The following is a 15615-nucleotide window of genomic DNA, read 5'->3' on the forward strand; positions in this document are numbered from 1 at the left end:
AATGAATTTTTCTGTAATTAGGGAACAGAAAAGTATTGGGGGGGAGGGAATGTAGCATAGGAGAATGGAAATGGAATTGCTCACTCCTGCTTTGTTGCCAAGTTTTCCTGTGCCCAGATTGATTCATCAGCTTGAGCATTTGAGGCTGCTGGCATGTTTCCCAACTCTAAGACCAATCTCAGCACAGAAGGAAAAAAGGAAGAAACAGAAGAAAGGAAAGGAAAACTGTGAAAATATTTGAGGGAGTAATCCAGACACCTTGAATGCAGGAATTGTCATTTACTAATAATATAAGTTAGCTCCCAGAATATCTTCTTAAACCTATAAATTCTGGCCTCATTACCCCAGTCTATTGGTGCAACTGGATCCACAGAAGAACACATTAGTATAGCAGGATGGCAATGCGAGCACAGTGTTTTCAATGAGCCCATTTGTAGCCTAATCATAGATAATGCTGCACTTACAGGAGGATATTGGAAAAAGAGCCGTTTCTGGAGAGCACATATAAAGATGGCAATGACTTGACTTGATACTGTCTCACAAGCTCTTGGTTGCTTCCCAGAACTCTCCGAACTACGATGTTTTCATACTGAAGCATGTCCATTGTCACCTACAACCCAAATAGCAGTTATTATCAGGGCAAAGAGAGAAAGAACAAATCAAACAGAAGGAAGTCATGCAAGCCTGCATCTGGGGAAGCATCAGAGCAGAAATCTAGGCCAGAGAATCCATTCTAGGCCTAGGGCTAGAGGTGCTGGTCTTGAAACAGCTTCTCTGGTCCCAGTCTCACCCAGAATAATATGCTATAGCGAGGCATGTAGGAACACTGACCACAGGGAACACAGTTCTTCCATTACAGTCTCTTTCAGCATATGCTGCTGTGGAGAATGATGTAGGGCTATTAATAGCACATCCTATATAATAATTTGCACCTCCAACGTTCTACGTCTGGATGACTGGGTTCGTAACACAATTCCCATTGGTCTGCCCTCGCGTCTGAACGTGATGACGTCAGAGGGTGGATCAATGAGAGGGAAGGGAAACCAGCACCAGCCAGCCACAGAACGTTGGAGGTGAGGATTTAATCGCGGGGAGAATCGCCCCTCTCCCTCTCCCCCTCCCCTGTCCTCCGAGTTACAGACCCCGCGCCTCCCTCCCTCTCTCTCCCCTCCAAGTGGCAGTCTGATCTGCATTGCCCGCCCTCTTCTCCCAGTCCTCCGCCTGCCCCTCGTCTTCCTGTGTGTCGCCCAGAATTTAAAAGTTCTTACCTCGGGGTCCTGCGGCAGCAGTGAAAGGCGAGCAGGCACGGCTCTTCAGCGTGCCTTCCCTTCTCTCTCAGCTCTGCCTCTGGTCCCGCCCTTCTGGAAACAGGAAATGAGGGCAGGACCAGAAGCAGAGCTGAGACAGAAGGGAAGGCACGCTGAAGAGCCGTGCCTGCTCGCCTTTCACTGCTGCCGCAGGACCCCGAGGTAAGAACTTTTAAATTCAGGCCAGTATGCAGGAAAGGAAGGGGCAGGCGGAGGACTAGGAGAAGAGGGCGGGCAACGCAGGTTGGGCTGCCACTCGGAGGGGAGAGAGAGAGAGGGATGGAGGCGCGGGAGTCTGGAACTCGGAGGAGAGGGGGGCATGGATCTCGGAGGGGAGGGGAGGGGAGAGGAGGAGAGAGAGGGAGGGAGGGAGGGGGTATGGAACTCAGAGGGGAGGGGAGCCTGGAACTCGGAGGGGAGGGAGGGGGCATGGAACTCGGACCAGAGGGAGGGAGGGTGAGGGCATGGAACTCTGAGGAGAGGGAGGCCTGGAACTTGGAGAAGAGAGAGAGGGGGGCCAGGAACTAGGAGGGAGGGGGAGAGGGGGCCTGGAACTCGGAGAGGGAGGGAGGGAGAGGGGCCTGGAACTCGGAATAGAGAGAGAGAGAGGGAGGGAGGCCTGGAACTCGGAGGAGAGGGGAGCCTAGAATTCGGATAAGAGGGGTGGAAGGAAGGGGCCAAGCTGGAACTCGGAGGATAGCCTTGTTAGTGCCCGTTTCATTTGTGTGAGAAACGGGCATGTTTACTTGTTTATATATATATATATATATATATATATATATATATATATATTTGCATCTATAATATAGTAAAGGATATATTAGACAATGAACTGTATAGAATATATATAGAAACTCATTAACCACTTACAGAAAATTAGCTCCCTATTATCTGATATTCTAAGTACTGAAAATCCATATACAGTATTTAGACATTGCAGGCTGCTGCAAGCAGCCAATACTACATATGAATTTCTATAACCTGAATTATACCCCTCCTGCCACTCTAAGAGCCCCTGTTATCCCCAGTTATGGAGTTCCTAGTATCTTTATGTTTGTTGTTTTTAATTTTATTTTACTTTTATTGTGAATCGAGCCTGCAAATAGGTGTGAAAATGTGGGGTATAAATATAACAAATAAATAAATGTTGGTTTGATTACAAGAGAAACGGTATATCAAATGTAATAAACGATAAACAAGATGGTGAAGTACATAGGACTCACCTCTCTGCCCAGATATGACTCATTATCCTCAAAGATTAGAGCCAGATACTGTTCAATGTTATTTCCAAAGAACTCCTGAACCTCAGTAGCACTAGAAGAGAGGGGAAAAAAGAGCATTGCCAGCAAAATCAACACTTCATTCTCCCTGCATTAAGCCCCTGGTCATGAAGGGTCCAGCTGCCCAGCTCTCTTTCCTCTTGCAAGCAGAGTTTCCCTTTGAAAAATCAGTGTCAGCACAGCAGGGAGCATGATGCTTTTTTCTCACTAAGCAAATGCACAAAAGCTATGGCCAAATAAGTCCACATGGGGATTTGAAAGTGCAAATAGGTACAACTATCTGCGCAAGTACTTTTAACCACAGTGAGGGTGGTGGGGTACAGTTTTGAAAATTGTCTGCAGTATATTAAAAAGATATCTCCTGTGCCCTTCTCTCTCCATGCAACTTCCTCCCCCATGTTTAAAAATTATATGCAACAAATATTTATCTACAAAAACATTTGAATCAACTGGCCACATTTTAGCCCACTAGGTTTTTTTTAAACTATAAAACACAATATGTTAAACATTCTGTACATAGATATATAATAGATTCAAAATAGACTTAGTACACGTGTATTTGATAGATTTTCCCTTTTACTTTGTGAATGCTATGTTAGTCCATTCAGATATGTGAAAAGAAGAAGCAACAAAAACTTGTAGGGATACTTTTTCATTCAATTAACCTAACATATCTTTCACAAGCATTCAAGATTTATCCTCTCTTCATCAGGTCAGTAAATAAATAATGAGCTGGATTTTAGGTTGACTCCATATGCTAGTGCAGTTCAGTGAAAGGGGATTACGGGGTGGGATAATAAATACAGATGACTTTACAGTTAGAAGGCTCTATATCCAATAATGGGCGAGAAAGACAATGAGGGGCATAATCAAACAGGGCGCCCAAATTTTCCTGAGGGCGTCCTCGCAGGACGTCCATGCGAAGGAGCGGGGAAACCTGTATTATCGAAACAAGATGGGCGGCCATCTTTCGTTTCGATAATACGGTCGGGGACGCCCAAATCTCAACATTTAGGTCGACCTTAAAGATGGTCATCCCTAGAGATGGTCATCCCCGATTTTCGGCGAAAATGGAAACAGAGGACGCCCATCTCAGAAACGAGAAAATCCATGGCATTTGGTCATGGGAGGAGCCAGCATTCATAGTGCACTGGTCCCACTCACATGCCAGGGAACCCTAGGCGGCACTGCAGTGGACTTCAGAAAAAGCTCCCAGGTGCATAGCTCCCTTACCTTGTGTGCTGAGCCCCCCAAATCCCACTCCCCACAACTGCACACCACTACCATAGTCCTTAGAGATGAAGGGGGGCACCTGGATGTGGGTTCAGTGGTTTGTGATGGGTTTTGGAGGGCTCACATTTACCACCACAAGTTTAACAGGTAGGGGGGGATGGGCCTGGGTCCGCCTGCCTGAAGTGCACTGCAGTACCCACTAAACACTGCTCCAGGGACCTGCATAGTGCTGTGATGGAGCTGGGAATGACATTTGAGGCTGGCAAAAAAATGTTTTTTAATTTTTTTTTGGGTGGGGGGGCGGGGGTTGGTGACCAATTGGGGAATAAGGGGAGGTGATCCCCAATTCCCTCCGGTGGTCATCTGGTCAGTTCGGGCACCTTTTCAAGGCTTGGTCGTGAACAAAAAGGGACCAAGTAAAGTCGGCCAAATGCTCGTCAGGGCCGGCCTTCTTTTTTACATTATCGGCCGAGGATGGCCATCTCTTAACCACGCCCCCGTCCCGCCTTCGGTACACTGCCAACACACCCCCTTGAACTTTGGCCAGCCCTGCGATGGAAAGCAGTTGAAGCCGGCCAAAATCAGCTTTCGATTATACCGATTTGGCCAGCCTTAGAAGAAGGCCAGCCAACTCCTGATTTGTGTCGGAAGATGGCCGCCCTTCTCCTTCGAAAATAAGTAGGATAGTAACATAGTAAATGATGGCAGAAAAAGACTTGTACAGTCCATCCAGTCTGCCCAACAAGATAAACTCATTTTACATGGTATGTGATACCTTATACCCGAGTTTGATTTGTCCTTGCCATTCTCAGGGCACAGACACCCAATGTGGTCACGTATCGCCCTCAGGTTGTGTCGGGGTACCACATCACAAGATGGTGAAGATTCAGGTAGTAACCACAGCCAGCATTTGAAGGCTACACTGATTGCAATGTGAAAATGATCAGAAACAGCAGTACCGTGAAATTCCTCCATCTCCTGTGGCATTCTACGTCAATAAACTGCCATGTGATGTGTTACCCCCTGATGCAGCCTGTGGGCAAATTTATTCTTAATAAATTCTTGTTTTAACACTAATATCTCCAGCTTGGTATTTTTCCGTTGTGGGTTTTATATTACTGAACCTCTAATTTGCTGAGTTTAGTGGGTTATAAACATATTACATAAAAATATTCACTAACAAGCTGGGAAAGAGAGAAGTAGATGAATTGATCAAACTTGTAGACAATATTCAAAGTAGTTAAAACATGAGCAGACTGTGAAGAACTGCAGAAAAACCTTGCAGGACTAGAGAACTAGGTGTCTAAACAGCAGATGAAATTTGATGTGGAAACACACAGTAGGAGTCAACACCCAGGAAAAGGAACTTAACAGTCACTGTGAATAATTCATTGAAATTCTTGGCTCAGTGTCCTAAAGTGTTCAAAAAGCAAATTGAATTTTTGGAATTATTTGGAATGAAATTAAGAATTAAACAGAATATAATACCTCTGTAGAGATCCATAGTACGACCTCACCTTGAAGACTGTGTGCACCTCAAGTTGCCCCATCTCAAGAAAGATATAGAAGAACTGGAGACCCGGATCCAAGATGGCGTCTAGAGCAGACGTGCGCGAAGCAGCTCCTGACTCTCAAAAGGAACCTACCATATGGGAGCAACTTTGGACCCATAATGGGAAATAGGAAAGGCAAGCCCAATGTGCCTACCTCCATGGACAGGACGAACCCTCCTCCCAGGCGACAGATGACCCTGGAAGAATCGGGTATGCGAGCGCCGGGAACTCAAGTGGACGCCTCGAGGGGTCCTGGAGATACATCTGATCACAGCACCGAGGGAGTGTCGTTAAGCTGCACCTCCAAGACCCGGAGGAGAAACGGAGACAGCGAGACAACAGCATGCTGAGACCGGAAGCGAGATCTCAGCGGCTGTAAGTGGAGACCCCGTTGCCACGTCGTCGCCACCCAGGCGGGTTCTGCGAAGCAGGTCCCCGTGTCTGAGGGAAATCAAGGCGAGTCCTCCGTGGGGGTTGGCGTTATGCTGAAACCTGCAGTTGTTACAATGGAAATATTATGGGAAGCAATTCAAGGACTGAATACAATCCTACAACAATTATCAGGTACTTTGTGGGGTGAAGTGGCGGAATTAAAACAGGCTCAAAAGGAGGGGGGCGTGTCAAGATGGCAGTCGGTACTCGCGACTAGACCGGACAGCTATGCTGCTCTTCGCTTCTAAAAGTATACCTCTATGATGCCCCACACAAAGCGTAAAGGCTTGGTGAGAGTGCAACCGCCGACAACTCTCACCTCTTCGCCGGTCCAGCTTACCCTAGACCGGTTTATCACGAGTCGAACACAAGATTCAGGCATAGTGGACCCAGTGAAGGACGCCGGCAGAGCAGCGTTTACGCCCTCAGGGTTGGAAACATCTCCTTCCTCGCCTGAGCTTTATCCACCACCTTGTCCAGTTCTCACGAGGAGTCTGCCAGAGGACCAGGCGGTATCGGAAGGCGGTGCTTCAGGCTCCTCAGTTGGCGGTGGCGTATCCCAGTTAGCTGAGAGTTCTAGCGTGGAACAAGCGGTTCCCGAGGTGGTGACATTAGATCTAATTTGGCAAGCTATTCAAGAGTTGACCAAGGTACCGGAGAAAACAGCTCAAGAAACTACTGTTTTAGTAAGTAAGCTTGAATCTTTAAGTTCAGCTTTTGAAAAATTGAAAAATGAATCATCGAAACAAATGACCCAAGTACAATCAGATATATCAAATTTAAAAGCTACATCTGCTGCACTGGTTAAAGATAATTTAATAACAGCTCAGAAAATTGAACAGATGCAGAATTATAATAGGAGACTGAATTTACGAGTTCTAAACTTTCCAGTAGTTACAGCAATTTCAGCTATGGAACTATTTAAGAAATACTTGATGGAAGTTCTTCATTACTCACCCACTCTGATACCTCCAATAAATAACATATATTATTTACCGACCGCTTCAAAAAAACAGGGTGATATAGAAGGAATTGGAACTCAAGTACAATTACAAGCAGACGAAAATACAACTTTGGATGCTTCAGAACTCCTGGATCAATCCTTTAGTGATATAAAAACTCGAGCTACATTACTTGTGTCATTTATATTTGAACAAGATGTTAATTCTTTAATGAAAATTTACTTCAAGAATACCTTGACTCACTTTTGTGGGGCCAGGATTTGGATATACCCGGATGTTGCTAAAACTACTCAAGAAAGAAGGAAATTATTCTTGGCTTTAAGAGAAGACACTAAGTCTATTGGGGCTAAATTTCTTCTTCAATACCCATGTAAATGTATTATTTACTATGTTAACAACAAATATGTTTTTTTCGACCCTGAGCAACTCAAAATTTTTTTGGAGCAAAAGAAAATATTTGCCTAAATTAGAGTCTATTGTACATGAGCTATGAGATAATTTGTATTCTTATGACCAGGCCATAATGCCTCTTTTGTTTTCCTTCTATATAACTCCTCCATTTTGTTCACCCCCCACTGCTTTTGTGGTCTGAGGTTGAGGGTTTATCTTAATAAGTGTTTAATGCTTGGGATATATTTCTGTGTTAATTTTCTTCTTTTTTTGGTTTCTATTACTGTTTATATACAATCCTAAGCACAGTGTTTTGAAATATATCTTAGCTCTATATTTCTGTATACAAGATGGAAATGCTTGTAAATTAATAATTTTCAATTAAAAAAAAAACCAAACAGGCTCAAAATCATTTATCTGGCAAGGTCGAAGAACAGACAACCAAAACGGAGGTTTTTAGATAATGACATAAAATCAGTGAAATTCTCTACATTAATATTAATAAAAGATAGTAACTTCCAAAAACGTAAGACTGAATATCTGGAGAATCAGATAAGGAGAAATAACTTACGTTTTTTAAATTTTCCTAAATCCTCTCTCATTCCTGCATTAGAAATGTTAAAAAAGTATATTGTGGAGATACTTGGTGTCCCCCCTGAAGGTTTTCCACCAATTACTAAAACTCAATACATTACAGGTACTGGAATAAGAAGATTGCCTCTCTCTCCTCAATCTGATTTAAATTTAACGGATTTCCTTGAAAATTCCATGGAAGTTATAACAGAAAGAACAATATTGCTGGTCACATTTGCTCTAGAACCGGATCGAAACAATATTTTTAGACTTTATTTCCGCCACATGAATTCTCTTTTCCTGGGATTCAAAATACAGATTTTTCCTGATCTCTCATGAGATATACAAAAAAGAAGAAAATAATTTATGATGTTAAAAGCAAGAGTCCTTCATTTAGGGGGGACTTTTCTTCTCAAATTTCCGTGTAAATGTAATGTTTCTTTGAATTCTACAAATTATATATTTTTTTGACCCAGGGAAATTGTTAGAATTTATTTCTACTAAAGAATAATGTTGTAGCAGCCCTTGATCATTAGCGCTTAGTTTCGGCTGTGTTCACTCATGTTCCTTCTACTCTATAGATTATAACTGTTTCAATTAATCTAACTGAGATTTAAAATTATATTTCCTAGATCTTGGATCAATAATGGTGGACTAAAAATATGTTGAGTTATTTTCTTGTATTATGATTTAACTTCTTGATTATTTTTTCCATATTCCATAATTTATGTTTATTACATAAATGTAAAAATTCATAAATAAATAAATAAATAAATTATATAGAAGAACTGGAAAAGGTACAGAAAGGGCCAACAAAAATGACAGACTGCAACAGCTCTCTTATGAAGAACGGATACACAAGTTAGGATTCATCAGCTTGGAGAAGCAAAGGCCAAGAAAGGATACAATAGAGTTTTATAGAATCATGAGTGGGGTGGAATAGGTTAACAGAATTCAGTTATTTGCTCCTTCAAACAGTACTAGGACTAGTGAACAGTACATAAAACTAACAGGTAACTAGTTTAATAAAAATTGGAGAAAATATTTTTTCACTCAACAAAAATCAAGCAATGGCATATGCTGCCAGAGGACATTGTCAAAGCTGAATTTAAAGGGGTTTGGGCAAGTTCTAGACAAACTCCATAAACAATTATTAGCCTAGTACTTCCTAGCGACCTGGACTGCCCACTGTTGGCAACAAGATGCTAGGCCTGATGGATCTTTGGCCTCAGGTAGCATGGCATATGTTATGTTCTCATGTTCTTATAACACCTAGTGCTATGACCATGTTTCACATATCATATTACTGAGTTTCAATGGCTGATGCCAAATGCCCTAATTTACTCCATCTGTTTCTCTACATACCTTCTTGAGAAAGTTCACTGCTACTGAAATTGTGAGGGCAATCAAAACAGACACTAGAGAGGTATGAGGATCATGGAAAATCAGTCTTTGCAAGTATTTCTCCCTTATCTCCCCCTCTCCGCCAGGGCACAGTTCTCCCCCTAACAGTTCTTGGGCAAACTCCCAAGAGCAGCACTTCTTACATTGTCTGCCTTCTCCTCTATCAGCTTCTGTCTTGAATCTGAATGTATAGAGCCGTGTAGTCTTGTGGGACCTGCTGGCACCACACGTTCAACCTTCAGATTAAAGCTATAAAAAGGCAGACACAGGTGCTTCTCTTTTCTGCCAGCTAGAGGGAGAGGGCTGCATGATGGGGGAGAAGAGAACTGTACTCAGAGTAGAGAAGCACAATGGAAGAGGCAGAGAGCTCTTTGAAAATATAATAGTGAAGTATGGGCCCTCACAGGGTTATCACCTTTATTTGCACTATCCCAAGGACAACCCTGAATGAAATACATCAAACCAGTTTTGTTTGAGACACTTGATACTATGATATACTTTGCAATGATTCAGTGTACTATTTACAAAATTAAAGTTGATTTTCCTGTTTACATCTTGCAGTGATGCTAGCCTTGGGGCATGGGAGAGATGAGCTGCCTTTGAACAGCATCCATGTCTGGCAATGAGAATTTTACAACTGACAGGGCACTTACTTGGCTTCTTTTGTTTAATTAAGGTGAATTACTAGCTCACATGTAAAACATTATGCAGGCTTTTAATGAGACTCTTATTTCTGATTTGTGTCCTGCTGTCCTCAGAGAACATCTGCTACAGGTAATAACTTCATTTTCTCTGAAAGACAAGCAGGACAGTAGTATCTTTACAACTGGGAATCCCTAGCTACCAGGTTCACCAAAATGACAACAGTAGAAGAATAAAGACTCACAACAGTGAGACTATGCTGAACCAATTAACCTCAAAACAAACTGAAAACTGGTTGTGGAGGTTTAGACTGGAACTGAATGAAATGGGCCCTAGGAGGGTACTGTTGGATCTGGACAACAAACGAATTCTGCAAGACTATCTGACTAAACTGACTGTCATATTGGTTATCTTACTCGAGGCAGTAATGAGATGTGAACCAAAGACCATTTTGCAGCCTTGCAAATCTCCTCAAAGTGGGCTACTGATGCAGCCATGGCTCAGATAATATGATCCGTGACATGACCCTCCAGAGTCAGCCCAGTGTGGGCATAAGTGAAGGAAATGCAATCTGCTAGCCAACTGGATAAAGTGTGCTTGCTGATGGCTGTCCCCATCCTGTTGGACTCAAAAGAAATAAAAAACTGGGTGGACTGTCTGTGGGCTTTAATCTGCTCACTTGCAGTCTAAGGTATGCAGTGCACTTTTGCCAGGATGGGCATGCAGTTTTGGGAAGAATGTTGGCAGAATGACTAAGATGGAACTCCAACACTACCTCAGGAAGGATATGTGTGGAGGACTACCCTGTTATGAATAAATTTGGTATAAGGTAGATAAGCTACTAGGGCCTGAAGTTCACTCACTCTGCGAGCTGAAATGACCAACACTAAAAAACAGGTCCTTCTAGCTGACATGAGTTTAGTGGCTCAAAAGGAGATTTCATCAGCTAGGTGACGTTGATGTTGAGATCTCAGGACACTATGGGAGGTTTGACAGGGGGATTTGTCAACATCCAACCTGTCATAAAATGAACTAGAGGCTGTACAGAGATGGGCTTGTCCTCCACACGACTATGATAAGCACTAATTGCAGAGAGGTGAATCGTTATAGAGTTGGTTTTTAAACCAGACTCAGAGAGGTGTAGGAGGTACTCAAGCATTTTTTGTGTAGGACAAGTAAGCAGATCTAGGGCTTTGCTCTCACATCAGATGGCAAATTTTCTTCATTTAAAAGAATAACGCGTCTTGGTGGAATCATTCCTGGAAGCCAGCAAAATTCTGAAGACACCCTCAGGCAGGTGTAAGAAGGCAAATTGTACGCTCTCAACATCCAGGCCGGGATTGGGATGCAGAAGGAACTCTTTGTTCTGCGTTATAAAGGTCGGAAAACAGTCCTATCTCCATGGATCTTCAGAGGTCAACTCCAGAAGTAGAGGGAACCAGATGTGCCTCAGCCAGTATGGTGCTGTTAAGATCATAGTTCCTTGATCTTGATGGAGTTTTAAAAATAGTCTCCCCTACTAGATTAATGGGAGGATAGGCATGCAGTAGACCCTCTTCCCAATGCAGGTGGAAGGTAGTCTGCCATGTGACCTGAGTCTGGAGAATTTCTGAGGGACTTTGTTCTGAGAGAAGAGGACATTTCTCTGATAAGTGAACATTATTTTGACTTGTGCTTTGGGAACTTAAAGATTGAGGTTTAAAGGCTGTTTTGCTGGCCTCTCCCCTCTTGCACATGCTCGGTTTTCAGGCATACGCAAAAAACAAGCATGCGCATGAGGTGGGGAGGTTTGGGTGCTGCAGCAATGGGTGGAAAGTGCCGCCAGCTGTAGCAGGTACGAAAATCACTTGTTCTGGCTGCCAAAGGACATCTGGCAGGGCTTGGGGGAACCCCGCCAGTCATAATGGTGTCAGAATGTTCGGTGGGCCTGAGCAAAGACTGGGTGGGTGGCTATAGCCCTGCACACAATTTGATATCTACCTCCGGAATCTATAAAGTTTGTCAAAATTTGCACACCAAATTTTGACCATGATCCAGACTTGAACACGCAAAATAATCACTTAAAAAGTCAATTAACACTGATAATTGACGTTAATTGGCAATTAATTGGATTTGAATGCACTTCTGCCTCCATGCTATTCTGTAAAGTAATGCGCCAAAATTATCTCACACACAACCAAAAAGGGGGTGTGGCCATGGAAGGGGCATGAGCGGGTCATGGATGTTCCCATAATTTAGGCGCAATGTTACTGAATTCCAGGGTTACACAATCAACTCGAGTGCCAGGATTTACACCAGGTTTTACTTAGTCTAAGTCTATACACCTAAAGTTGGTCATGGGAATCAGTGGTAAGCACGATCCTATAAAGGGCACTTAGTGCCCAGAGCTCTTTATAGAATGCAATTTCAATGCTGATCTTTCCAGTACCTAACTTTTGGCAAGTTATAGAATAGTGCCAGTTATGTGCATAATTTGCTAAATTAGCTGCTAATTGGCATTAACAACCAATAATTTGCTACAATTGGTGTTAGCTGGTACTAATTTGCAGTTACACATGTAAAACTGCCCTTAGACAGTATTCTACAAATTGAGCACACAAAATTCACAGTGCATAATTGCAAGAAGGTCATGGACCTAGAAGTGTTATGGACAGATCAACAATGCCTAGCACTGCGCACAGGTTATAGAATACTAGCAGTTATGCAACTAACTTACAGCAGTTAGGCACAAGCATTTATATCAGCCATTGAGCTATCACAGTGCTTGTGCCTAAAGTTTCCAGTATCATCTTTATGCTGATGACACCCAGCTATATCTCTCCACACTAGACATCACCGCGGAGACCCAGGCCAAGGTATCGGCCTGCTTATCCGACATTGCTGCATGGATGTCCAACCGCCACCTGAAACTGAACATGTCCAAGACTGAGCTTATCGTCTTTCCACCAAAACCCACTTCTCCTCTTCCTCCACTCTCTATCTCAGTTGATGGCACCCTCATCCTCCCCGTTTCATCTGCCCGCAACCTCAGAGTCATCTTCGACTCCTCCCTCTCCTTCTCTGCGCATATCCAGCAGATAGCCAAGACCTGTCGCTTCTTTCTCTTTAACATCAGCAAAATTCGCCCTTTCCTCTCTGAGCGCACCACCCATACTCTCGTCCAGGCTCTCATTACCTCTCGCCTTGACTACTGCAACCTACTCCTTACTGGCCTCCCACTTAGCCATCTATCCCCCCTTCAATCTGTTCAGAACTCTGCTGCAAGTCTTATATTCCGCCTGAACCGATATACTCATATCACCCCTCTTCTCAGGTCACTTCACTGGCTTCCAATCAGATACCGCATACAGTTCAAGCTTCTCCTTCTTACCTACAAATGCATTCAGTCTGCAGCCCCTCATTACCTCTCTACCCTCATTTCCCCTTACGTTCCCACCCGTAACCTCCGCTCACAGGACAAATCCCTCCTCTCAGTACCCTTCTCCACCACCGCCAACTCCAGGCTCGGCTCATTCTGCCTCGCTTCACCCTAGGCTTGGAATAAACTTCCTGAGCCCTTACGCCAAGCCCCCTCCCTACCCATCTTCAAATCCTTGCTCAAAGCCCACCTCTTCAATGTTGCTTTCGGCACCTAACCTTTATACCTTTCAGGAAATCTAGACTGCCCCTATTTGACTGACTGTACATTTGTCCTTTAGATTGTAAGCTCCTTTGAGCAGGGACTGTCCTTCTATGCTAAACTGTACAGCGCTGCGTAACCCTAGTAGCACTTTAGAAATGTCAAGTAGTAGTAATAGTAGTAGTAATTGCAGACCTACACTGGTATTCTAGAGCAGCAATTACACGCATAATTGCCAATACAGCATTTCATTTAGCATGCATCATCCCAGTGCCTAACTTTAGGTGAACTGTAGAGAATTAACCCCTAGGTGTTTAGCAATACAAATGCTGGCCTTTCAAGGCTTTATTCACTTTTCTTAGAAATATTTTTAATCTGTAGTGACTCTGTGATATATATAGCTACATGCTGCTGTCAAAACAGTCCCACAGTGTACAAGCTGCTATCAAAACAGTCCCACAGTGCTCCACTGGGGAGGGCACCTGAAAGAGTGTGTTTCAACCTACAGCAGTGGTAACTGAGGATCAGGTGCACGTCCTGCTTCGTCTATCAACAATGGTAGGCTGCTCCACCACTGGGACTGCAGAATTTATACTGCCCAGTTACTGACATCCAGTATCAATAGTCCTATGGTATGCTGACCATCATATTGCTGATAACATGTGTGACGCCACGCCAGAGGTGACATCAGCATTATGACATCAGCCATGGCAACTGTCTAAATCAGACCTTACCGCGTTTGTGTGTAAACAAAGTATCAGGTATAAAATTCTCTCTCTAAATGCTCAAGACACAGTGACAGAATATTAAGCCATTGAATCTTTCCTCAAGTGACCATAGGGTTCAGCATGACACTTAATATCTAAATCACTGAACTATACATGCAACAATAGGAATTCAACGTTAAGAGGAATTAAATGTTAATTCTACTTGGTGAAATCAATTGTCAGCCACAGGCTGACAACATAAATTTAAATGGATCTCATCTACTAAATGGATAGCATTATTGAAAATCCACATAAAGTTAAAGTGGTGCTGCTGAAAATTAACTGATAAAGCTAAACAGATCTTTTTAACTGTTATTTGTGCATTTGCATGTGAATGGATAAGAAGACAAGCAAACCTTCTCCCACAGTGGGGGTCATAACCAGCTTGGGGTGGGGGGTAAAAAGCAAAGATGTCAAGTTACCTAGTTCCAGGCTGGAGATTTTTTTGCCCAATCCTGTGGGATTTGTAGTGCCTGATCTTGCCCACTGAAATAAGTGTTGCAAGTCTCATAATGCACCAGGATGAGGTGATCAGAAATCCAGAGCTGTCCCAAAATCTCCAGTCTGGAATTGGGTAACTTACTTGGTATCTGGGGGAGCAGAGGGTTCCTTCCCAATCCCAGTAGAGATTGGTCTAACAAATCTCTTCCAGTCAGTCGACCATACATATTTCATTTCTTTCTAATCCAGTTTTTCTTTCCTGTTTTTCTGCTGTGCTGCTTTTATTTAAAAAATCCAAATATTACTTGCATTTTTATTTCTCTCAAATAAACTCAGCAACCACAGCGTGTTGTTTTTAATAGGCTGTTTGATTTCCTTCATGCCTCCTTTGCTTAAAATTAAAAACTTATAAAAAAAAAGTCCCCTGAGCGCTGATAAACCATGGGAAGTTTTAGATCATTACCTTCTTGTGCAAAAACTTTTCAAAATAGATTCTGTAATAAATAATGTTTTTATTTTTTTTTCTCAACAAGGTGGATTTACAGAATCACATAATGGGATATTAAGCACATTGAGGCCCCTGTTTATAAAGCTGCGCTAGCGGCTGGTTGTGCGGTACTGCTTACACAGCCCATTCATTAATACCACATGGCTTTGTAAACGGTGGGGGGGGGGGGGGGGGTGAATTTACAGAAGCACATAACGGGGTAATTATATAATGGTTTTCTGTACAAAAAACTGGGTTTACATGTGGAAGAGACATTTTATAAAATTGTGTCACCATCTACAAGGGCATATATATGTGCCCTCATGAGATGACAAGTACATATTTACTTATTTGTTACATTTGTACCCCACCTATTTGCTGTCATAGGTGCTGCCCATAAGTGTTCCCAAGAGTGTAATTTGAGCAGAACAGGGAGCAGAGTTGCAACGTATATGTTGTGTATAAAACACACAGGTACATGTGTCATGTACACACACATTTGCACCATCTTCGGAGCAGCTGGAA

At 43.0% G+C, this 15615-nt stretch overlaps 1 protein-coding gene across 1 annotated transcript in view; it reads right to left on the reverse strand.

The window, feature by feature from the left end:
* Positions 1 to 15615, reverse strand: part of QSOX1 (quiescin sulfhydryl oxidase 1) — a 137228-nt gene that overhangs the window by 50389 nt on the left and 71224 nt on the right. Inside the window, exons 5-6 of the mRNA XM_030206725.1 lie at positions 2531 to 2621; positions 465 to 610 (exon numbers count right to left, since the gene is read on the reverse strand). Of these exons, the coding sequence (XP_030062585.1) occupies positions 465 to 610; positions 2531 to 2621 (237 nt within the window). The remainder of the gene's footprint in view (positions 1 to 464; positions 611 to 2530; positions 2622 to 15615) is intronic.

The sequence above is a fragment of the Microcaecilia unicolor genome, chromosome 6 (assembly GCF_901765095.1).
Source record: "Microcaecilia unicolor chromosome 6, aMicUni1.1, whole genome shotgun sequence".
Taxonomy (NCBI): Eukaryota; Metazoa; Chordata; class Amphibia; order Gymnophiona; family Siphonopidae; genus Microcaecilia; species Microcaecilia unicolor.